The sequence below is a fragment of the Schistocerca nitens genome, chromosome 4, assembly GCF_023898315.1.
Source record: "Schistocerca nitens isolate TAMUIC-IGC-003100 chromosome 4, iqSchNite1.1, whole genome shotgun sequence".
NCBI lineage: Eukaryota > Metazoa > Arthropoda > Insecta > Orthoptera > Acrididae > Schistocerca > Schistocerca nitens.
In genome coordinates, this window is record NC_064617.1 from 534,956,647 (window position 1) to 534,983,586 (window position 26,940).

General features: G+C 42.4%; 1 protein-coding gene across 4 annotated transcripts in view; it reads left to right on the forward strand.

The window, feature by feature from the left end:
• LOC126251947 (gamma-aminobutyric acid receptor subunit beta-like) overlaps positions 1-26,940 on the forward strand; it is a 315,792-nt gene that overhangs the window by 117,032 nt on the left and 171,820 nt on the right. For all 4 annotated transcript variants that reach the window (XM_049952708.1, XM_049952710.1, XM_049952709.1 and 1 more), the window contains exon 2: positions 13,532-13,644. In XM_049952708.1, the coding sequence (XP_049808665.1) occupies positions 13,532-13,644 (113 nt within the window). The remainder of the gene's footprint in view (positions 1-13,531; positions 13,645-26,940) is intronic.

The following is a 26,940-nucleotide window of genomic DNA, read 5'->3' on the forward strand; positions in this document are numbered from 1 at the left end:
TTAAGTCCTTCTAGGACAACGAATAACATGAGAGTGAAGATGCGTACAGGCTGTGACAAGAGAGCGGTGTTAATTGCTTTATTTTGCATTCTCTTGTCTTAAAAATCGATACATATAATCTAAGTTAACTAAATTAAATATTGTCTGTGCTCGAGTGCAAATGGTTCCTTAAAGGCTGTCGCCTATTGTGTTATACAGGGGGGCGGGGGGAGGGTGGAGGGGGGGGGGGGGTAAAACCCAGACATCTGCATTCTGTAGAACAGGCCACTAACTTTTTGTCTTCTGTTTCTTTCACCACAATTCTCGTCTACTTTCCAAAGATACTGATGATAAAGGCGCGTAAAAATATGACGAACCTTTCTCGCGCTGTGCAGTAAATTGAATGATTTCGTTGCACACCAAACAACAGTACCATATCTTTTGTGTGTCATATTCCTTCAGCTGACTAAATTCAGCACTCAAAACAGGCAACCGATCGAGGTAGCGCTTTGGTTAGCGCAGTGGAATGGCGTTAAAGATCTGTATTTAGATTTTTCGCGATATTTTTAAATCACTTAGAGTGACTGTCGAAATCGTTTCTTTTTAAAAGCCACTGATAATTTTCTTCCTCATACATGGCCAATCCGGACTAATTCTCCGTCGTCGATAGGACGTTAAACCTTAATCTTCCACCCTTTCACGTGGTTTACGCGTTCTTTTTGTCACGGTGGAATAACGATCACGTGGTCATAGTGCTCTGGTTACTCCACGTGTATTGATGGCCATATTTGACGGCACTTGTTCAGTAGAAGTTAGATGCGAACTATCGACTCTGTCGTTCCCAGACCAAGATTCCTTACCTCAAATTGATACCTTTACCGTTCTCCATCATCCCTGAAAGTTTGTAACATCATCACGGAATCACCCCGTATATGCCAGCGTACGCCGCTAACGCCACCCACTATTTGCCTGTTCTCTTTGCTAACTATATGGTGGATCCAGAAGAAATTTTTTTGTACTGGTATGGAACATACTAAGGCGGACGTGGTGACGATGATTTAATTTATTCTATCATTCCGAACCATGTTGTCCGCCTCCACCTCAGCAAACTCTGTTACATCCATGTAAATTACTTCCAGTATTGCTATCGTTACAATTTACATTAAAGAATTATGTCTTCATTTTGCAATTTCTGCAAACTTACAGATTTCGTAAATGTAGAAGTGTCATCTTGTCCTATTTTATTGATATTATGATTCGATGAATAGTATTAATACAACGTTACATTACTGTTAAACATTTATTTATCAGTACAGCATATTTGGTTCTTAAAGACAAATGTCTCTGAAGGCTCACACACTTAAAAAGATAACAGCATTTCATCAGTCAATAGTGTTGAACTTCTGAAATTCAAGGTAGGCGGAACCTACTCGTTCCCCTGAGCCTTTGTATACTTCGTGTATGGAAAAAGAAATTGTTTCATAGAAATGATGTTCCATTAACCTGTCTTGATTCTTTCATAGAAGCTTCTCTTTTCCAAGAAATATCATGTTCGAATTTATAAAGGTTAATCAAAATGTTTCCATTTGGAGACTGTACAGTCCAAAATCGGTATGCCAATCTGGAAAAATCACTGTGGGCGTTGAGGCAATCATCCCAACGACGCATCAGGTTGAAGGTACCCGTTTGGTAAAACACGGTGTCCTGCTGCGTGAATAATTCCGTAACTGCTTGCTGCACATGCTAGTCCGAAAACAATCGTCGACCCTTTAAGGCCTTGTTTATGTGGCTAAAGGCGTGATAATCGCATAGGGAGAGATCAGGACTGTATTGTGAATTATCGAATGTCTCCCATTTGAGTTGGCATAGCTTCTGCGTTACGGAATTTGCAATGTAAGGACGTGTGTTATATGAAGCAGCAGCACTGCTTGTAGCAGTTTTCTCGGCCGTTTCGCCTTAATTGTTTGCCGTAATTATTTATAATTAGATGGCCGCCTCCCTCTATTTGTCCTTTTCCGTTGGTCCTGTTTGTACACAACTGGTAATAACGTCGCCATAGTTCACGTTTCGCAGTTACCGCGCCCACTTCATAAATACACGAATGTTGCTTTAATCCCTTGTCTATATGTCGGTGCTAATATACCAGCATCAGAGGCGCGCTACGTTGCATGCACGTTACAACAAAGCCCAGATACTGAAACTTTTTGATTGTCTTTATAGAATAACCTCCAAGAACTTGCAACGGACAGACGTTTGTGATATCCGTGTGTAACTCTGTGCATTCGTGATTTTCCCAATGCAGCGAAATCAAATTACAAGATGTACTTTCCATGTGCTCCATGGTTTTATTGTTTCTCTCCGATATTTAGTCACCTCGAAGCTTCCTCTGAGCTATTAATCTTTTAGCACCGACCAATACGACAAAGTTAATGAATTTTATTGCGCAGTGCAGTCTTCTCATGAATTGCATGCATTTACATTCCGAGATAACTCACTGGCACCTCAGTACGTCTCTTGTTTTTTCTCAATGAATACAGAGTTCATATAGACTGCAAACAGTTTATGTGTACGCAGATAAATTAAAATGCCTTAATTTTACCGGAATAATACTAGGTGATTCCAGAAATAAATGTAATTAATTCGAGAATAACGCTATACTCTCAACATATTCAAAAAGTGCGCCTTGTGATTGAGTGCGTCCTAAATGAGTTCGAGTAGGAAAGAAATGCCAGTCTGATAGCACGGTTCCTTACTATGCGGCACATTCAGACGAGCGTAACTAAACTCGACAGTGTATAAAACAAATTGGGCTCTTCCTGTGGAAGCTGAGATTCGTTTCCACCGCTTTGATCTTCCCAGTACATTGGACGAGAGAAAAGATATTGGAAGTTGTGGTTTGACAGGAGAAATTTTAAAGTAAACTACGGCGGTAATTAATTTTTGGCTGCAGTAATTAACCGCCTTTCAGACTGAAGCTTTGCCAGCGGAGCAGTGACCACGCTGCTGCCCCGAATATCTGCGCCTCGCAATAACCTCACAAGATGAGGAGTCGCTGCCAAAGCCGCCAGGCTGCTGCCGCCGTGCACGACATACCGGGCGCCGTGTTATGTCTCATCGCCTTCAGCATCAACGGCAACAGTACCAATTTCTATGACACTGGTTCCCCACCCTGAAGGTAATTACCCCATAAAGAGTGAAATTAAATTTTTGAGACGGAAAAACAAAAGGGTTTGATTATGTTATGGCCGCGGAACGATTTTTTAAAGATCATTGTTAACGCTATTTCGTGAGACTTGAATACTGATTATGACTATAGAGGGTGGCCCATTCATCGTGACTGGGCCAAATATCTCACGAAATAAGCATCAAACGAAAAAACTACAAAAAAACGAAACTTGACTAGCTTGAAGGGGGAAATCAGATGGCGCTATGGTTGGCCCAATAGATGGCGCTGCCATAGGTCAAACTGACATCAACTGCGTTTTTTTAAATAGTAACCCCCATTTTTTATTTCATATTCGTGTAGTACGTAAAGAAATATGAATGTTCTAGTTGGACCACTTTTTTCGCTTTGTGACAGATGGCGCTGTAATAGTCAGAAACATATGGCTCACAATTTTAGACGAACAGTTGGTAACAGGTAGGATTTTTAAATTAAAATACAGAACGTAGGTACAAAAAAAAATGGTTCAAATGGCTCTGAGCACTATGGGACTCAACTGCTGAGGTCATTAGTCCCCTAGAACTTAGAACTAGTGAAACATAACTAACCTAAGGACATCACAAACATCCATGCCCGAGGCAGGATTCGAACCTGCGACCGTAGCGGTCTTGCGGTTCCAGACTGCAGCGCCTTTAACCGCACGGCCACTTCGGCCGGCAGAACGTAGGTACGTTTCAACATATTATTTCGGTTGTTCCAATGTGATACATGTACCTTTGTGAACTTATCATTTCTGAAAACGCATGCTCTTACAGCGTGATTACCTGTAAATACCACATTAATGCAATAAATGCTCAAAATGATGTCCGTCAACCTCAATGCATTTGGCAATTCGTGTAACGACATTCCTCTCAACAGCGAGTAGTTCGCCTTCCGTAATGTTCGCACATGCATTGACAATACGCTGACGCATGTTGTCAGGCGTTGTCGGTGGATCACAATAGCAAATATCCTTCAACTTTCCCACAGAAAGAAATCCGGGGACGTCAGATCTGGTGAACGTGCGGGCCATGGTATGGTGCTTCGACGACCAATCTAGCTGTCATGGAATATGCTATTCAATACCGCTTCAACAGCACGCGAGCTATGTGCCGAACATCAAATGGCTCTGAGCACTATGGGACTTAACTGCAGTGGTCATCAGTCCCCTAGAATTTAGAACTACTTAAACCTTACTAACCTAAGGACATCACACACATCCATGCCCGAGACAGGATTCGAACCTGCGACCGTAGCGGTCGTGCGGTTCCAGACTGTAGCGCCTAGAACCGCTCTGCCACTCCGGCCGGCTGTGCTGGACATCTATCATGTTGGAAGTACATCGCCATTCTGTCTTGCAGTGAAACATCTTATAGTAACATCGGTAGAACATTAGTTAGGAAATCAGCATACATTGCACCATTTAGACTGCTATCGATAAAGCGGGGGCCAATTATCCTTCCTCCCATAATGGCGCACCATACATTAACCCGTCAAGGTCTCTGATGATCCACTTGTCGCAGTCATCGTGGATTTTTCGTTGCCCAATAGTGCATATAGTGCATATTATGCCGGTTTACGTTACCGCTGTTGTTGAATGACGCTTCGTCGCTATATAGAACGCGTGCAAAAAATCTATCGTCCTGTAATTTCTCTTGTGCCCAGTGGCAGAACTGTACACGACGTTCAAAGTCGCGCTATGCAATTCCTGGTGCATAGAAATATGGTACGGGTGAAATCGATGTTGATGTAGCATTCTCAACACCGACGTTTCTGAGATTCCCGATTCTCGCGCAATTTGTCTGCTACTGACGTGCGGATTAGCCGCGACAGCAGCTAAAACACCTACTTTGGCATCATCATTTGTTGCAGGTCGTGGCTGACGTCTCACATGTGGCTGAACACTTCCTGCTTCCTTAAATAACGTAACTATCCGGCGAACGGTCCGGACACTTGAATGATGTCGTCCAGGATACCGAGCAGCATACACAGCACACGCCCGTTGGCATTTTGATCACAATAGCCATACATCAACACGATATCGACCTTTTCCGCAATTGGCGAACGGTCCATTTTAACACGGGGAATGTATCACGAAGCAAATACCGTCCGCACTGGCGGAATGTTACGTGATACCACGTACTTAAACGTTTGTGACTATTACAGAGTCATCTATCCTTCTTTACGTACTACACGAATATGTAATAAAAAATCGGGGTTCCTATTTTTAGAAAACGCAGTTGATATCCGTTTGACCTATGGCAGCGCCATCTAGTGTGCCAACCATAGCGCCATCTGGTTTCCCCCTTCAAGCTAGACGAGTTTCGTTCCTTGTAGTTTTTTCGTTTGATGCTTGTTTCTTGAGATATTTGGCCCGGTCACTATCAGTGGACCACCCTGTACAAGCTACCAATAACTACGTTTTTCTAAAAATACTAGGATTAATGTGTGATAGTCTTTGCTGGAATTTTCAGCTTGAGAAATAAATGTATGGACGTCATCTTCTTCACATGGACATCCCATCACACATATACTTTGCGCCACGAATATATGACAGTAAAACTGAAACATTTCTCAACACTGATGAGCCAAAAAATTACGAACACCTACTTAAAAGCGTGTTGTTCCACTTCTGAAACGCAGTTCAGCAGTGATTCTACATGCCATGGATTCGACAAGTACTTCATAGCTTTCCAGTGGTTTGTGGCATCATATGCCCACGCACTGGTCACGCACTTCCCGTAATTTACGAGCGCTTGGTTTCTGGGGCGGAGCTGGCGCCCGATAGCATACCAGATGGGTTTCATAGGATTCGAATAAACAGAACTTGATGGGTAAGATATGAACGTGAATTCACTGTTATGCTCCTCAATCCTATGTAACACGATGTGACGCACACAGATGTCCTGTTGGAAGATGCCATCGCTGTTGGGTAGGTCATCAAGCATAACGAGTCACAAGTGGTCCCTGATCATGTTCATGCAATCTGCAATAGTCATGGTGCCTTCGATTAGTACCGTAGGTCCCATGAAAGCCCAGGTGAATGTCCCCTAATAATATAATACTGCTCCCACCGGTCTGCGTCCTTGGCGCGCTCCATGTTGCGGGCAGCCTTTCGCTTGGATGACAGCGCATATGGACACGACCATCGACCTGGTTTAACATTAAACGGAATTCATCCGACCAGGGGGATACGATTCCACTGATCCGCAGTTCAGTCTCGATGATTCCGTGCCCAATGCACTCATAATTGACGATGTTGTTGAGTAGCAGCTAATATCTGACTGCACTGAGGGGTAAGGGTCTCAGAAAGGTTAGGAACTACTGTCTTACGAGGATGTGCACACTCCCTTCTTACAGGACGAACTCATTGTTGATTTAATTCCAGGGAGGTGACCGTGTGATAACGAACTAATCATTCCAATGGTGTATATAATATTCTCGTCACCCGCTTCTTATATTGCCTTATGGTGAAACTTTGCACATGACAGGCGTTAGCGACGCCATTTCTTCGAATGATCATTTCCAATGAGCATATTTTTTTCACCTTAACAATTCTTTTGTCATTTGTTATCCGATATCAAGCTCTAAATTAAGTTTAGTATCGTTACGTCATGTTCCGTAGATCATATTCACGATAATTTTATCGATATGACGCGGAAAAAGTCAGACTACAAGATATATATATGCTAATATTAATATTAATATAATTTTTAGTTCTAGACATGCAACTACATTTAGAGGTAAGAATTATTTTACCACTTCTGAAACAGAAACTCGTCCATGGAATAGAAGGAGTTGTCCAAAAGAAATGATTTTAAGCTAAATTGAAAACTTCATCTGCTACCTGCCAGACACTTTATGTTTTTGGACAAATGATCAAAGATTTTTGTTGGTGAAGAATGTACTCCTTTTTGAGCAACAGACAGCTTCAATAACGCATAGGAAAGGCCATTTTTCCCTCTAGTGTTATACGTATGAACATCACTGTTCTTCGCGAATTGAGATGGATTATTTATAACGAATTTCATTAGCGAATATATGTACTCTGACGGTGCAGTTAAAATACCTAACTCCTTCAATAGGTGTCAACATATCGTCCTTGGGTGAACACCACTAATTATTCTCACTGCTCTCTTTTGTACAATCAATACTTTATGTCTAAGTGGTGAGTTACCCCAGAAAACTATTCCATAAGACATTATTGAGTGTAAATATGCAAAGTACGTTAGGAGGCTGATCTGTTTATTACCAAGACTAGCGATAATACGAAGAGCGAAAGAAGCTGAACTTAATTGTTTGAAAAGCTCAGCAATACGCTTCTTCCAGTTCAAGTTGTCATCAATGTGAACACCCAAAAATTTGGAGAAATCTACCCTGTTAACTGAGCCCTGTTCATATGCTACATCAATTGTCGGTATGACTATTCTGTGTAAAGAATTGGATATTGTGAGTTTTTTCAAAATTAAGGGAGAGTTCATTTCTGAGAACCACTTAATAATTCTTTGAAAGACATCCTTAACAATATCTTCAGCTGATTTTTCTGGAATGGGATTTATTTATAACACTTGTGTCATCTGCAAAAAGTACTAGTTCTGTTTGCTGAACGTTAAGTGAGAGGTCATTCACATGAATAAGGAACAGCAGAGGACCCAAAATTGAACCCTGTGGGACTCCCTTTGTCATAACTCCCCATTCACTAGAATTTACCACCCTCCCAACATAATTTCTGTTATTCAGCACAACGTTTTTCTTTCGGTGCGTTAAGTATGATTCAAACCAGCTGTGTGTATAGCCTTAAGGTCCATAAAACCTGAGTTTTTCCAAGAGTGTGACATGATCCACAGAGTCAAATGCCGTGGAAAGATCACAGAAAATACCAGCTGGCGATAATTTGTTATTTAGGGCTTGTACTATTTGGTGGATAAATATTTAGATAGCATTCTCAGTCGAGTAACCCTTCCAGAATCCGAACTGTGACATGCTGAGTAAATTATTTTCACTTAATTGTGAGCCTACTCTTGAATACATAACTTTTTCGAATATTTCAGAAAATGAAGTCAGCAATGAGATTGGTCTATAATTACAGGGCGTTTCAAAAAGAAAGAGCAGATTTCAAACATTTATTTCTCAAAAACTACAAATGATAGAAACACAATTCAAACGTTTCTTGTCAGAGAAAGGTTCAAAGTTTTTCAATGGTCCGCGCAGAAGTTCCATGCAAATCCGCAGTGGCGCTGGCGTTTGTTTGTAGGAAAATGGCGACGACACCACAGGAACGATCATTTTGTGTGCTGCAATTTGCAAAGTTAGAGTCCATTGTTGGTGTGCAACGTGCATTCCGCCGTCAATTCAACAAACAGCCGCCTCGTCATAAGCAAATTTATGAGTGGCATCACAGATTCGTAGAAGATGGTTGCATCTGCAAGCGAAAAAGCACGGGTCGTCCACGCACATCGGATGAAAATGTCGAGCGTGTCCGTGCAGCTTACGAAAGGAGCCCTAGAAAATCCACGGCACGGGCAAGTCACGAACTAAACATGTCTAAAACAACGGTATGGCGCGTTCTGAGTAACCGTCTGCACATGAAGCCGTACAAACTGCAGTTATTGCAAGCATTGCGTCCTGACGACCACAACAAAAGGTTCGAATTTTCAACTGCAATTCTACAGGACATGGAAGAGGACAATTTTGCCGAACGATTAATTTTTTCAGATGAATCAACGTTTCACATTTCTGGTAAAGTTAATCGGCATAACGTACGAATTTGGGCGAGTGAAACTCCGAGAGACGTTATTCAACATGAAAGAGACTCACCAAAGGTTAACGTCTTTTGTGCAATTTCGGTAAACAAAGTTTATGGACCTTTCTTTTTCATGGAGAAAACTATCACAGGAACCATTTACCTGGACATGTTAGAAAACTGGCTATTTCCTCAACTTCAGGAAGATTCAAATCACTTCATCTTCATGCAAGATGGCGCCCCACCACACTTCTCTGAACCTGTACGACGGTACCTAAATAACACCATTCCAGGACGGTGGATTGGAAGAGCAGGAGCACAAGATCAATGTCATCGTCTGTGGCCTCCCAGGTCACCAGACCTTACTCCCTGCGATTTTTATTTGTGGGGGTACATAAAGGACTGTGTTTATGTCCCACCTATGCCCGCTACTCTTCAAGAGGTACGACATCGAATTGTTGCGGCCGTGAATTCGGTAACTAAAGACCAGTTGCGTCGTGTGTGGCAAGAAATGAGATACCGGTTTGATATTTGTCGTGTAACAAATGGTGCTCATATTGAGGTACAGTTTTGATATTTGTTGTGTAACATTTGGTACTCATATTGAGTGAAGGACCGTTGGAATTGTGTTTCTATCATTTGTAGTTTTTGAGAAATAAATGTTTGAAATCTGCTCTTTCTTTTTGAAACGCCCTGTATTTAAGTCACTCTTGACCCCTTTCTTATGAAGAGGTCTACAATTGCGTATTTCAATCTGTCTGGAAAAATTCCCTGTGCCAGCAAAGCATTACATATATCACTAAAGGACTCCACTCATTAAAATAGAACAACAATTCAAAATTCTGTTAGAGACTCCATCAACACCACATGAGCTCTTGTTTTTCAATACATTTACAATTCCCTTGATTTCAGAGGGGGATGTTGGTGCTATTTCTAAAAGTCCTGTGGAATGACATTTTTAACATTTTTTTGCTTCTTCAACTGAACCCTTTAACCCTATTCTTGCGCTACATTCAGAAAGTGATTGTTAAAAATACTTGCAACTTGTGAATTATCACTCACATCATCATCATTTAGCTTTATTGCTATGATATTCTGTGCACTATCAGGCTTCCCCGTCTCCCATTTGACAATAATCCATATAGTTTTAATCTTGTTATCCGCATTATTAATTTTTGTCAGAACTCATAAGCTTCTCGACTTCTTAATGATCAGTAGTTCTGCATTCAGGCTGACTGGATAGCAACGGTAAAAGTCAAACATCAGACGAGGGATGATCTTATTGCTCATATGACACGTTTCGGAATTTATCCATCATCAGATCTCTAGGAGTGATTACCGCACGAAGATATGGCGTTTCAAGTTGTATGTGAAGCATCATATCTACGTGCAGTAATCGCTTCTGGATATCTGACGATGCATTAATTCCGAAACGCGTCATATGAACAATAAGCTCGTACCTTGCTTGATGTTTGACTTTTACAATTGGGACCCAGTCAACCTGAATGGAGAACAACTGATAATTACCTGCCTCCTGCGTGATTTTATGTCACATTTATATTATTGAAACTAAAACATTCTCGAAAATCATGGAATCCCTGAGACTGAAGTCTTTGCAGTATCAATGTCGATAATGATCGAGATTCTCGACTTCCCGAACGGATGGATTGTATAGATACACAGTTGAGCTCATACGGAAGTCTCAAAGCGCGAGTCTTACTCGCACCTGTCCATTTTTTGTTCTCCATTGTAACCGATCACTTTAGTGCAGTGGATGGTACTACACAAATCGGTGTCTGCTGTTCATTCTCTTTAAATGAAACACTTAAAGAAAAGAAGTAAACAGTTGACAAAAAATTTCATTTTTTCACTTTATGTAGTATGTAAATTGAGACGCACAAATAAACCAAATTTCTCCCGTTACTACATATAGAAATGACTGCAAGAATGCCAATGTGGACGTTATACTGTACCACTCCTTTGTTGAGGAACTGTAGTGCAATGGATGTCGTGACAAGACGGGATGTGCTGCAGACACTTTGTCCTGCTCCTCGTCTCACATGGAAGCGTCACCAAGTTGCTTCGTGTTTTACGCACAAAAAAAGCACATTTCCAAGATAACAGCCCCAGCAATCGACCCAGTGAGGAAATTTCGGCTATAATTCTGACTGTACACAGTTATGACCTTCTAAAAGTACAGTTTTTTTTTAAACATGTGAGCGAACCGGTTGTTTGTGACTCGCTCCGCTCGACTTCTCACGCTTTGTGTCGAACTGCTGTACGCCGCTTTGTTCTCTGTGTCAAAGTACGCGGATTTCAACGTGTAACTGGTGCCAGAAATCTCTTTGCTTTGAAAATTACTTTGTTTCGATTCACAAATGCAGTGTAAAAATCGGAAGGATTGAAAATTTCATAATACTTCCGTTGCTTTAAGTCAAATTCATTGTGTATGTGGTAGAGGTTGATATACTATGTTCTCTTTTCACGTAATGCAGCGGCCATCTCGAGCAAGTTTTCAAAACGCGTTCACGTTCAGTAAACGCATGCTTCTCCCAATTTCCCCTCTCCTTCGACATTCTGCAAATAGGGCTCTGGTTATCACTCGGCTGTACTGACTTCGCGTTCTGGCATTAGTCGGCTGCAGTGGGACCGGTTTGTGCGCGTAATTAAAATGCGTACTTTTAGAAGGTCATAACTGTGTACAGTCAGAATTATAGCCGAACTTTTCGCACAGGTTCGATTGCTGGGGCCCATATCTTGCAAGTACGCTATTGTCTCCTTAATATATGAGGTCAAGTCGGTGATGTTTCGTTTCAGGGACGATCACACACGCCCGTAGTACTTTGTCCCTAGACATGAAGTTTAATATTTAAAAATTGCAGCTGCGCAAATAAAGTTTCCTGGTGTAAGTGTTACGCTGTAAATTACTTTCACGGACAAAAGTTTATATACTTTTTATCTCTTTTATTCACCTCTAAAGAGCTTTAAATGCAGTAGGATTAGAAGCCAATAATTAATGACTCGAGAATGTCTCACCTAAATATAGCTCCAGCTAATTCCTTAACGAAATGTATATAAATTGTTCATGTTTCTCCCATTAATCAATATTGACCGTTATCTGAGTAAATTCAACGTTAACGGTCCAAGCAGAACATACTGTACTCGAAATTAGCGCCATTATCGCCACTCTTACCACCGTATGAACATCACTCACCGCGTCCCACTACCTTGTAACTAACTACCCCTACTGTTGATATGTTACTACTGAATAACACATTCAACTGATATTCTTTTTACTAAGGTTTGAAGCTCCTCTTGATGTTTTTCCGTGTTTGCGATTTAAAAACTGAGCTGCTTTGAAAATCAGCCTTATACAAACACAATTAGTTTATTTTTTATACTTACCCAGACATGTTGCGACACCTACGTGTCATCTTCTGTGGGTCAAATTTTTATTTCTGTAAAGTACAATTTCAAATTTATAATAATTTAACTGTTGTAGGCCAAAGAATCACAATATGTCCAATTTGCTTTGTTTTGTTTAGACGTTCACCTTAAAATTACATCGCCAAATGAGCTGCATTATTATACACCGCTTTTTTTGTGCTCCTTTTCGTCGTTTTTTTTTTTCTACAGCACGTCATCTGCAAACTAGCCATGAAGAAAATTATTGCGTATTTGCGAAGAACTGTTTCATGGATAGAGTTTTGTGCGTTTGTGTACTGCCACTCTTCCGTCCCTCTGTCTCAGTCAGCGCCTTCCGATTCCTTGTGACTGCGGTCCTCGGACTGCCACGCTGGCGTTTCTTTCTGCGGCGTCTCCACCGGCGTGTCGCGCTCTGATCACGTGAACACAACGCAACGGTTCACTGAAGCAAAACATGCTCTTCTCATTTGACAGCCTGCGAGCACAATGCTTTTCTCAGCGATACCTTTTTTTCACAGTACTTCCATAACCAAAGCTTAAAAATTAAGTTCACCCTTCATATTTGACTACGATAATAGAAGTTTGTTGCTGTTTTACTAGCAGCTATTTCTGCTGAGAGTCTGTTGTCAGTTTACAAGACCGAGGGAGATGGCGTTATGGTTAGGAGATTAGTCTCGCATTCGGGAAATGCAGTGTTCAAACCCCCTTCAGGTCAACTTGATTTAGGTTTTACATACTTCCTTAAAACAGTCATGATGCATGCTGGCTTCGTTATGATGATTCCTTTGAAAATGTTTCAGCCGTTTTCCTTCTGTGTTCTTCCCCTACACGTACTTGTGCGCAGTCTTAAATGGCGCGTGAATATGAATATGACTTCAGACCCTGCACTAGGCCATTTGAACAATGATTGGAGACAAATTCGACTATGCCCTTCATCGAGAAACCATTTCAACGTTAGTACAGAAAACTGATTCATGCTGGAAGATGGTGAACAACGCTTCTCCATGAACGTAGTCCCATCACCACTCTTCTGCGCCGCATGGTGTCAATTTTAGCAGTAAAAGACATTGCAATAGCCCCGAAAAAATCTCACGGAGAAACGAGAACGTTAGCAGCGAGATTTACTCCTGCATTACTCCGACAGATCCATTAACGACTCCGATGCCCTATTTTGTTCCCAGGAGCAGCGACCAGTACCAGGGGTCGACGGCCTCCGACCGGCTGGAGAACGTCACGCAGACAATATCTCGGCTCCTCGAGGGCTACGACATCCGCCTTCGGCCCAACTTCGGAGGTAAGGGTTTGCAAACAACGACCTCTTCCTTGGTGCTATTTAGGACGTCCCATTTATCTTGAGCAAGACAAACAACTTTTTGTCCAGGAGCAAAACAAGGAATATACCAAGCAAATGTTGGTCAGTTACCAGCGTGACAGTAAACAGAGTGATTTCTTTTATTGTAACTTCGTTCGTTGCGAAGATATCAACAGCAATACGTCTTTCTTTTATTTGGTAATTCACTTCCTCTTCTCTACACCTGTTCAAACACGCATCACAGTGTTCCATGTATGTAAATATGGCGTGATTAAAAACGAAGCACAAAACTGACTCTATTGCACTAGCAGAGCATTGTAACTCGGCCGCTAGCTGGAGTTGACAATAAATAAATTGAAACATAATGGAAATGACCACCGATTTTCAGTCAACCATCTTCGACTGGAGATTTGGATACAGTATACACCGACGAAGGTAGCTATGCTACCTGTGTGTGGAGAATGTGTGCGACCAGAACTATAATTGCAGTAATGTCTTCTTATTTGCGCCGGCCGAGGTGGCCGAGCGGTTCTAGCCGCTACAGTCTGGAACCGCGAGACCGCTACGGTCGCAGGTTCGAATCCTGCTTCGGGCATGGATGTGTGTGATGTCCTTAGGTTAGTTAGGTTTAAGTAGTTCTAAGTTCTAGGAGTCTGATGACCTCGTCAGTTAAGTCCCATAGTCCTCAGAGCCATTTGAAAAATGGCTCTGAGCACTATGGGACTTAACATCTATAGTCATCAGTCCCCTAGAACTCTGAACTACTTAAACCTAAATAACCTAAGGACATCACACAACACCCAGTCATCACGAGGCAGAGAAAATCCCTGACCCCGCCGGGAATCGAACCCGGGAACCCGGGCGCGGGAAGCGAGAACGCTACCGCACGACCACGAGCTGCGGACAGAGCCATTTGAACCATTTCTTATTTGCAATATGGGTACACATACACTGATGTGCAAAACTTACTGTCAAGTAAAATAGTCCGATGACATTTTGGACTATGTGTAGAAAGAATTGCTATAGTATGGTAAAATACAGTACAGTACAGAAGGCAGCTGAAAGATATACTCAATGAGAACAAAAACGACATTTTTATTCAAAGGCAATAATTACACTGAAGTCACTGCGATTCGCGATGGTCCCCTATACCTTACAAACGGCGGGATGTAGTTCTTAACAGGGCAGGTGATCACCACGGACGCCAGTACGTGCTTCTAATGTCTCCCATGTGGGCCACAAGGTTGGCAAGGAGTTCTTTTGGTAGGACGTTCCATTCCTACACCAGCGCGGTTAACAACTGCTGGATGATCATTGGTTCGTGTGCTCATGCTAAAGTACGCCTCCCCAACGTATCCCACACGGTCTTATTGGAATTTAAGTCGGGAGGAACAGGCAGTCCAATTCATTCGCCTAATATCCACTCGTTCCCAGAGCTCCTCTATCAGCGTTGTTCGATGCGGTCACGCATTGTGTTCCTTAAAACTTAAGTCAAGGCCGAATCTACTCAGGAAAAGACGCACATGGCGGAGTAGTACAGTGTCACGGTAACGTTCAATAGAGAGTGTGCCGTGTCCAAAGGCCTGGAGCTCAGTACGCCCATTCAAAATTATGACATCCCACACCATGACACCTCGACCACCGAAACGATCATGCTCGACGACGGCAAAAGGTGGCAGCACGTAATGCACCCAGGAACGTAACTTCTCCGGACTTTTTCATTTGTTGATGCATAAAAGAAGTTGTGTATTGCAATACTGTAACGAGTCCAATGAACATACAGGGACGTGTAACGCCTATCGCTGTCCATGGTCATCATTTTTAGTACCTTTGAACTCTTTACCCCTTTTTGTTTCCCCGTTAGTTACCGTACTATAAAACGGTATTAAAGATTTCTGTTCCTGTTCAGGATCAACTTAAGTATTTTATTTATGTGAATATGTTATATGTTTTTGAATAGGTCTTGGGAAGAGGATGCTATTTAAAAAATAAGTTCTGCTGTTCATATCGTCGTAACAAACAAAGTTACTGAAAGATGAACTTGTTGATTAATATGTTCCCACGTAGTTAAACAACTTTCACTTGAAACATGTTTTATTTTGCTTGTGGACTTCACGTTAGTTGAGGTGTCAAGATAAGTTCCTGTGTATCACATATGGAACTACCAAGAATTTTTACAGAACTCAGAACGATATCAAGCTAAATTTGTGACTGAATTAAGGATTTATTGACAGGAAGGGTACAGCACCATATCTCGGATTGTGGGTCATCGACACGCGTGAAAGCGTGTAGTGGCTCTCGCTGTTGATATTGTATGTTAATGGTTCAAATGGTTCTGAGCACTATGGGACTCAACTGCTGTGGTCATTAGTCCCCTAGAACTTAGAACTACTTAAACCTAACTAACCTAAGGACATCACACACATCCATGCCCGAGGCAGGATTCGAACCGTGCGACCGTAGCAGTCGCACGGTTCCGGACTACGCGCCTAGAAAACAACACTAATGGTAATCTCCGACTTTTTGCAAATGATACAGTTATCTAGACTGAAGTAATACCAGAAAGAACTGCCCAAATATCGAGTCAGATCTGGATACGACTACAAAGTGGGTCAATGATTGGCAACTTGATTTAATCTCCACATCGTTGTTGATGGTGGAGGCATGCTGCTGCAATGTATTTTATTGCGTCAAAATTACAGATTTTCTCAGGTTGCAGTTTATTCATCTTGATTATTCATGGAACATACACGATCGACTTGTGATTAAAAATTGCGTCGTCTGCTGTATCTTGGAAATCAATCACACCTACATTCATGACCCTAAATATATTACCCACCCGCCTAAGAGTATGTTGGTCCACCTTTGGAACCCAGTATAACAACGAGTTTGTATGAAATGGTTTCCACGAGTCCTTGGTAGGTGTCTGGACGTATATGGCATCAGATGTATATGTACTTAAATTACGGGTCTGTGATTTGTGGCTGCACAATAGTCCCAGATGTTTTCCAACGGGTTCGTATCAGGTGAATGCTTCGGCCAAGACATCAACTATCATGTTCATCAAACCACTTAGCATCATTCTGGCCTTGTGACACACATGGTTACCCTGTTGGAAGATGCCATGGTCATAGGTGAAGACATAATCATTAAGAGATGCAGGTGGTCCACAATAATCTTCACGTAGTTCTCAGCTCTTACTGTGTCTCCATTATATAATACTGCCATTGCCAGCTTCCGTCTGTCGGGGCCGTGCTTGCTACGAGCAGACGTTTGCCTGGATGAGGGCCTATCCGAACACGACCGAGTGTGACAAGAAACGTGATTCATCCGACCAAGCGACACGTTTCTATTGATCCACGGTCCATTCTCAATCGTCCCGCGCCCACAGCAATAGCAATCGGCGGTTTCGTTGGGTCAACAGGAAGGTCCGCCTGCTGCGGGATCCCTTATTCAATAATGCATGCATCAGTACTGTGCTCTGACGCCAGATCTGCTACAAATCGCCACCTGTCCCCATTTAACCCTCCGATCTTCACGTCCTGCGACGGGGCGTTGACGTCCCACATCATGTCCTCCAGTTATGGTTTCACCATCCTTCAACTACTTTCCATAAGCACTCACGACAGTAGTACGCGAACAGCCAACCAAATTCGCCGTTTCTGAAATGCTTGTTCCCAGGCGAAGAGCGGTAGCAATCTGCCCTTTGTCAGAATCGCTTACTTCGGCGAATTTTCTCATTTGCAATCCCTATCGCTTCTAGAATGATCTCTCATTCGTCTGTGCTTGGGTATACGCTTTTATTAATGCGGCATGTGCCCGCAGATCCACCACCCGCATTCAGTAACGCGTTAGGAAGTGGGCATTACATTTAAGCTCATCAGTGTACATCGATTCAATGGAACTATTGGTTCAAATGGCTCTGAGCACTATGGGACTTAACTGCTGTGGTCATCAGCCCCCCAGAACTTAGAACTACTTAAACCTAACTAACCTAAGGACACCACACACATCCATGCCCGAAGCAGGATTCGAACCTGCGACCGTAGCGGTCGCGCGGTTCCAGACTGTAGCGCCCAGAACCGCTCGGCCACTCCGGCCGGCCAATGGAACGTGTTCGTGCACTGGCCACTGCTATTTTCCCATACAATTTTCCACAGTGGGAAATACGTGAATTTGTACAAAAAAAAATTTCTTTGCTCTGCTTGGAACATAAGCCCGTAAAGCATTGAGTATGATGTGACTTCAGGAAATCTCCATTTTCAATTGTCTAAGAGTCGGGAGTACTCGTAATTCAGAGCAGAAGGCATCCCCTGTGACACCCAGTTTTGCTGAAGGTTGTCGCGTGAAATATTTGTCCAAACCAGCATCAGATATTTCGTTCAGGGAGATTGCATTCAAACTTATAAAAACCTGTGTGTATTCGGCACACATTGTTTTTCAGATTGAAACGAGACACAGTGAAAGTGACAGCCTGCTGGCAATTGGCACGTCAATTTTTCCCCATTTTACTGTAGCCGGAATGGCGTTGGGTTTCACTACAGGTGTATCATCTGAAAGTAAACGCCTTTGAACTGTGACTCCAAACGAAATATTTTCTTACCGCCGATCTTTCATGTACAGACGAGGCGTCTCACAACAGAAGCTGGCTTCACACCTTGTAATCCACTTCCACGCATACAGTTCATTCTGTTACCCTTTGATACCCAGTCTTACACACACACACACACACACACACACACACTACGGTGACGTTATTAAGCTTACATTATATGACTACGCGGGTCAAAAGACTTAAGGTCGTAAGTCATTTCCACATGACGTGTCACTCCCAAGTAACATAGCGCGATGAAACTTGGGCCAAACATAGAAAGAACTGCTACAGTGTTGTGCAGAAGGTAACTGAAAGAAATACGCAGTGGGACGAACTGAAATGACATTTTTATTCAAAGAAAACAGTTACGCTGAAGTCACAACTATTTTTGATGGTCACCTTGTAATGTCTCTTGCAGCGGTCTCTCCACGATATTTTCAGAAATTTTTTTGGTGGTCACCTTGTAATGTCTCTTGCAGCGGTCTCTCCACGATATTTTCAGAAATTTTATAAATTATATAACTCAGTACATATCTCGAAATATCTCTTCTTATCTTACCGATTCCTAAACTTTAATATACGATGATTATCAATGCAAAGTAGTTTCAAGCCCTATTATTCCTTGGAGCGTCCATTTACTCCATGGAATAGCTTCTCTGCTATCTATGTTTTCTCTTATGAAAAGAATGAAGGAGAGCTTGCCGATTAGCCGTGAAAGGATGTATATGTATGAATTGTTGAGCTAGTCGCCATCTTGATGAGATTCTGTATGAGAAGGAATTTAATACATGAACTAATCTAAAGTAAGTGTGTTCTCGTATTATTTAACTGATTATTATTGACAGTGTCTGCTTACTACGCTGTGTTGCACGGGATCAGTGGGGAACGTCTGATTTACACTGGACGAACCTGCCGTTTTGTATGCTCAAGATATCCAGTTACTTCAAATAAATAGGCTAACACGGTCTTACCAGCAGATCTCCCCATGTGATCACCGAAAGTTAATAATTATTACAAATGTTTTCAGGAGATCGACTGACAATTTTCGTCGCACGGAGACTTCGAAATTGCTTCACTGCCTTATGGAATTTAACTTAAGCTCAATTTAATCAGGATAGAACAGTACTGAACAGTGTGAATGTGATAAGCCTGCTTTGTGAATGAAAATTCCCTTAATATACGCATGTTTTTTTTTTTACTATCCTTATCAGTGAAGTTAAATCAAGCCGGTGTGAGAGAGGTTTTTAAATTTTTTCAGTACCACAAAAAAATATTAAACCCTGGACATTACAAAATGCTGGACATTCTTCTTAATAGGGTGTGTGATCACCGCAAACGACAATGCATGCTACGCCACGATGCCGGAAAGTTGTCCTTGTGGCAGAGTGTTCCATTCTTCCACCAGCGTGGTTGACAGCTTCTGGACGATCACTAGTACGCCTGGACGTGTTGCAGCACGTCTCCCCAACGCGTCCCACGCGTGTTCCCTGCACCTGCGCTCGTCAATGCAGTCGCGCTTTGTCATCCTTAAAAATGAAGTTAGGGTCAGATACACCCCTGGAAAGACGCACGTGAGGAATGTGTATAGTGTCACAAGAACGCTGATTGGTGAACGTACTGTGTTCAACAATTTGGGGGTCAATATGCCCATTCAGCGATATCCAAACACGCTGTAACGCCTGTGTCACCAAAACGATCATGTTCGATAATGTTCGTGGGTGTATTACGTGTTGCCACCTGCCGCCATAGGGTACGGCCACAATCACTCCTCAGACTAAATGTGCTCTCATCCGAGAGAAACACGTGATCCCAATCCTCGTGGGTTCAGTCTCTATTCTCTTGGCACCATCGCAAAAGGTGCCGTCGACGTGCGGGTGTCAACAAAACCCAATGTAATGGTCGACTGGTAGAGGGGCCGCCAAGCAGTCGTCATGCCATCTCGAGCTTGATATTGCGTGCCGTGCAGTCCTGTTAAATGTAGTACATGTGGCACAATGTAGCGGTCATATGCTGCTGTTGAAACAGTGCTGTGAGCAGTACCACATTTTTTAACTATACCCATCTCACTTCGTTCCTCTTCCATTTTTCCGATGATTCTTCAAAAAATGGTTCAAATGGCTCTGAGCACTATGGGACTCAACTGCTGAGGTCATTAGTCCCCTAGAACTTAGAACTAGTTAAACCTAACTAACCTAAGGACATCACAAACATCCATGCCCGAGGCAGGATTCGAACCTGCGACCGTAGCGGTCTTGAGGTTCCAGACTGCAGCGCCTTTAACCGCACGGCCACTTCGGCCGGCATGATTCTTCCCGTGTAAAGTCATCCAGATGATGTCTACGGGTAATGTTGTAATGAAGACCACCACAGTGCACCGTTAATACACACACACACACACACACACACACACACACACACACACACACACTGTGTTTTCTCGTGTCTTCAAATGCCTCGTGTTGCGGGGCCAGCCTCAACTGGCGCTATAACCACGCTGACCTCACCGTGTGACGTCCAGCATTCTGTGCTTGACTGAAAGACCTCTCACAACATACTCCCGCACTTCATTTCCACCGTATTATTTATATGTCTTGTTATTTTATCCAGCTCGTCCTTACGTTTTGCAGAGCAGTGTACGAATGAGGGAATCATAGAACACACTGAAAATATTTGCTACAGGTGACGAGTAAGTTAGCTTTACTCTTCTTAGGCTCTGCGTGGCATTGCCGGGATTTTAGTATCATACTATCTGTATTTTCCAGATACGACCTATAAAATTCATTAATTTTGGAATCATTAAACACTCATATGTGAAAGACACAGTACTGCAAATCCAGAAAGTGCGAGCTTATATTTTAACTTCCCATTCTCATCAAATATGGCAGTCTTTTCTCCTTCTTTAGTTTATGAAAATTAAGTGATTTTGCATTTTCGTGAGGGTTTTCTGATCGGGGGGGGGGGGGGGGGGTGTTCAGGAAGTACAAATCTCTGCCGCTGAAGAACATGTTTTAATAAGTTATAACGAACTGATATTGCTCTTTCGAGGTATCACAACAAAAACATGTTAAACTGTTACACACCGGAAACAGAACAGCTGCATGGCATCTTACTTCGCAGCTATGTTCGTAATGTAAGAGGGATTCATATCAGTTTCTCAGTATCTTCAGTTTCTTACTGCACCTGAAGATCCAAAAGAATTGCAGTCACACCTCACTACAAAAGTGGTAACAATACCTTCGATGTTCTTTTCAAAAATGTTCACCAATATTCAGATTTCTTTTCATTATTTCGCCTTCCAAGAGAAACACAAGTAAAAATAAACGAAGCTATTAGAAATATTATTATTGCCGTCAATATCATAAATTTAAACTTACCGACGATATCGCCATTAGAGGTCACTCAAACCCTTTGAAAGGAATAAATTTCCAGTTCCAAGTAGTCTAGTGATATGCCACTCAGTTCTGTGTAGTTGCTGTTCGTATTTGAAAATAATTGGCTGTCATTTCATATGACAGCATTCTCTAGCTTGATAGATGATGAGGTGACAATCAGATTTGTTTCGATTTTCTGAGTCTCTTAATAAGCTTTCCCTCCAGTTTCTCTTCCTTCCGATTATTTTCTTGCATGCTTTGTGTGGTCGTTGCTTGTAATATGACACTTGTTTCGTAATTAATGCAATTTCAAGATACATAAATCTGTTAATTCGCAGAACATATAACCTCATTCATAAAACAACGCACCATCTTTTGAAAATATTGTAGTCTAGGCAGCTACTTAACATTTCAAAAAATTTGAAAAAATATCTGTCGTTTTTAGTTGGTTCTTCTACCAGATTCCATAAACGTTATAAATTCTTCAGTTGAACATAACCCAAATGTGTAAATCCTAGTAGTAGATGTCGCTTTCCACAGTGAATGACATACGAAATTTGTGTATGTTTATTTTTCGTGGTGATCATAAAGTACCTCCAGCTCGGTTGTACGCGTTATTGAAACGCTTTAATATTGCTAACAGTGTACTAAAAGATATTTTCAGATTCTGGACCCTATTTACGCATCAGTACCTCTTTAAAATGTATGTTGTTAATAACAATTAACGAATCTTCTTTTTTAACTTTTTTATGGTGAGCACAAGCTATCCTCTCCCCTCTTGGTAATGCGTGTTATGGAAAATGGTTTGTTACTGCTAAGGTTAAATTCGTATTGTAAGACATGCCTCGTCGCTTAATATTGGCACAAAGTATTTCACCGACGTGGCTAAATGTGTCCTACATTTATTGGAAGTACTTATTTTAGTAGACGTAACTTTTGGTAACGTTGATAGACATTAAAGTGCTGAGTTACCCAAATTCGTGTGATATCTCCCAGCACAAAATATTTTATTAGGCTGACCAAGGTGTACGCTAGACCAGTGGTATTCAACCTTTTTTCTCCACGTACCCCTATAGACAGTTTTCCATTCCAGCCTGCACCCCTAGGTCTGGACCCTAGGCCTAGTCCTAGAGTTATCCTAAATTCAAATTGTACATAACCTAATTAAAAATAGATTATAAAGTGCATAACTTATTAAATACTACAAAATGGAGGATTATGCTACAAATGAATGAAATAAATACAGGTACTACGTTACAGACAGCACACACACACACACACAAATTACATGAATTTGTGTACTTCACTGACCTTTTAATGAGATGGCTGAGCTTGTTTTCTGGACAGCAGTTCCTCTGAATCTTCGTTAGTGAGACTATCAATGGTGATTCTGTATTCAAGCGATTTTTTTGTTCCGTTTTGATTGCTGTCAATGCAGAGAAACCTTGCTCACAAAAATGAGTAATGGGGAATGAAGTTGTGTAATGGCAGTGTCACTAAGTCAGTGTATTCTTTGTGTGAAAAATACCAACATCACAAACTGGTATGTTTTCGATTTTTATTTTCAGTCAGCTGTCAAAGGACATTTCCAAAAGACTTTGTTCTAGTTTTACAGGAAGATCAGTGGAACTGATAGGGGAGGTGAAAAACGGATTTGTAATCGATTCTTGCGTATTATCGTCTTTCTCAGTTTCTGGAAAGTATTTTAAAAACTACAAGCTGAGTTACAGAAGTCCATCAGCAATGCTAACTTCATTTTGTCCACTATGTTCCATCACAGCTGGTAAAACTGCAGTGTTCCCTTTATTAACGTAATCAATCCAAAACAGCCGCGCGGGGTTTCCGCGCGGTGTGAGGCGGCTTTCACGGCTCGCGCGGCTCTCCCCGTTGGTGGTTCGAGTCCTCCCACCGTCATAGGTGTGTGTGCTGTTCTTAGCGTTAGTTTAATTAGTGTGTAAGCCTAGGGACCGATGACCTCAGCTGTTTGTTCCCAGAGAACCTTACCACAAATTTCAAATTTTTCGATCCAAAAGGAAACTTTCTACATTTACATCTGCATAGATACTCCGCAAGCCACCGTACGGTACGTGGCGGAAGGTACCCTGTACCACTACCACTTTCTTATAAAACCCCTTTAGTTACTCAAGATCTTTAGAAATGTTTCTGTCAGAACATTTGAGTTGAAGATTGAGTTCGTTAAATTTGTTGAATATATCCAAATAAGGTAATCAGTTAATCCATTCTTCGTCTTACAAAATGCTTCAAAGAAGGAAATTGACAAATCCATCATTCATCTATAAAATGCTCCACTAGATCGGATTTCAGTTTTGTGAGGAAACGTTTTCTACATCTACATCTATATCCATACTCCGCAAGCTACCTGACGATGTGTGGCGGAGGGTACTTTGAGTACCTCCCTTCTATTCCAGTCTCGTATTGTTCGTGGAAACAAATATTGTCGGTATGCCTCTGTGTGGGCTCTAATCTCTCTGGTTTTATACTCATGTCTCTTCCTGAGATATACGTAGGAGGGAGCAATATACTGCTTGACTCCTCGGTGAAGGTATGTTCTAGAAACTCAACAAAAGCCCGTACCGAGCTACTGAGCGCCTCTCCTGCAAAGTCTTCCACTGGAGTTTATCTATCATCTCTGTAACGTTTTAGCGATTACTAAATGATCCTGTAACGAAGCGCGGTGCTCTCCGTTGGATCTTCTCTATCTCTTCTATCAACCCTACCTGGTTCGGATCCCACACCGGTGAGCAGTATTCAAGCAGTGGACGAACAAGTGTACTGTAACCTACTTCCTGTGTCTTCGAAATGCGTTTCCCTAGGATTCTTCCAATGAATCTCAGTCTGGAATCTGCTTTACCGACGATTAGTTTTATATGGTCATTCCATTTTAAATCACTCCTAATGCCTACTCCCAGATAATTGATGGAATCAACTGCTTCCAGTTGCTGACCTGCTATATTGTAGCTAAATGATAAAGGATCTTTCTTTCTATGTATTCGCAGCACATTCAATTGCCATTCCCTGCACCATGCGCCAATTCGTTGCAGATCCTCCTGCATTTCAGTACTATTTTCCATTGTTACGACCTCTCGATATACTACACCATCCGCAGAAAGCCTCAGTGAACTTCCGATCTTATTCACTAGGTCATTTGTATATATTGTGAATAGCAACGGTCCTATGACACTCCCCAGCGGCACACCTGAAATCACTCTTACTTCTGATTACGTCTCTCAATTGAGAATGACATGCTACGTTCTGTTATCAAGGAACTCTTGACAACTGGTCTGATAGTCCATATGCTCTTACTTTGTTCATTAAACGACTGTGAGGAACTGTATCAAACGCCTTGCAGAAGTCAAGAAACACGGCATCTACTTTACTTGATTCGTCAGCTCAAAAAGACGAGTCAGTGCGCAGCCTCGACATAACGAGCGCCTACCTCTATCTCATCACTTGCTTTGGCTGCTTACCTACCTGCCGCCTACAGGCCGACCCTGTAACTTGTCTCTCCCATATGTAAGCGCCGCCTCCTATCACTTCTCCGAAGACGCCTGACAAGCTGATGTGACACATGTCGATTTCCTAGATTTTAAACGTTGTCATACAATATTTATTTTTATGCTGTTTTTATGATGTTTGTTGACAAGTTCATTTTGAACTTTATTTGGTGTACGTACCATACACTGATCAGCCAGAACATTATGACCACCGACCTACTATCGATATTAACCCGTCCAGTCGATAGCAGCGTCACCTGGCGAGCAACGACTGCTAGTCAGACATACGCAGGGTGCTTGTAGAATCAATGAGCGTGCTGTCATTGTGTAGAATAATGGAGAAGCCGCACGATCAATCTGAGCTTGAGCGAGGGCAGATTCTGATGACCCTTGTCAAGTGTTCGAGGAGTGCTGGGATGAGTGTCTTCAACAAATGGCGAAACCAATGGGAATCCACGTCCAGACGTCGTGGGATTGTGCGACCACCCCTCATTAGAGATGTCGGACGTCGTAGGCTGGGCAGACTGGTAAAACAGGAAAGGCGAGCAACTGCGGTGGAAGTAATATAAACCTTCACGCTCGGCAGAATAAAAGTGTGTCTGAACACGCAGTGCACCGGAAACTCCTAAAGATGGTCCTCCGCAGGATGTACCAATGTTAACACCACGACATCGGCACTGGACATTGGCGCAGCGGCAGAGCGTTGCATGGTCTGATGAATTCCAATACTTCATCAGGCCGATGGGAGGGCGCGAATCCCTCAACAGCTCCTTGACACCTGTACTACGGGACGGAGACAAGCTGGCGGCGACTCCATTATGCTCTGGGGAACATTTACGTTGCCATCCATGTGTCCTGTGGAGCTCGTTCAAGGCACCATGACGGCCAAGGCGTGTCGCACACCGCACACTGGTTGCGGGTCACCTCTTCATGACGATCGTGTTTCCCGACGGCAGCGGCATTTTTCAACAAGATAATGAGACATCTTATAAGGCAGGAGTGTGCTGGAGTGGTTCGAGGAACACAACGGCCAATTCCAATTGAAGTGCTGGCCTACTAACTAGCCAGATCTGAACCCGATCGAACACTTCTGTGATGTAATTGATCGTGGTGTCAAAGCTTATCGCCCCCCCCCCCCTCGTCGGTATTACGAGAATTAGGTGACCTGTGTGTGTAGATGTGTGCCAACTCCCTCCAGCGACCCACCAGGGCCTCACTGCTTCCATGTCACGAAGCGTCACCGTTGTTATCCGTGCCAAAGATTGTGAGTTAGGTGGTCATAATGTTGTGGCTGATCCGTTTGTACATGTTTTAATGCAAAACTTCACACTTTGTCACGTGAAAATGCGGACACCTATAAACAACAGTGTCTGTTCCTTCAGACACGGATGCACGTCTGAAGGACATTGTAATGTGAAAATCAAGACACTGTATAAACAGAGACTTTGTAATCATACATAATTTCTAAAATTATTCGTGCGTAAGATGAATAAAAATTGTCGTTCACAACAGCATGCCGGCCGGAGTGGCAAAGCGGTTCTAGGCGCTACAGTCTGGAACCGTGCAACAGCTACGGTCGCAGGTTCGAATCCTGCCTCGGGCATGGATGTTTGTGACGTTCTTAGTTAGGTTTTAGTAGTTCTAAGTTCTATGGGACTGATGACCTCAGAAGTTAAGTCCCATAATGCTCAGAGCCATTTGAACCATTTGAACAACAGCATGTGCTTAATGTTAAAACGCTACCACTTCAATTTGCTTCATGTTTCACATTACTGCCTCAAATTTCGTGTTCAACTCT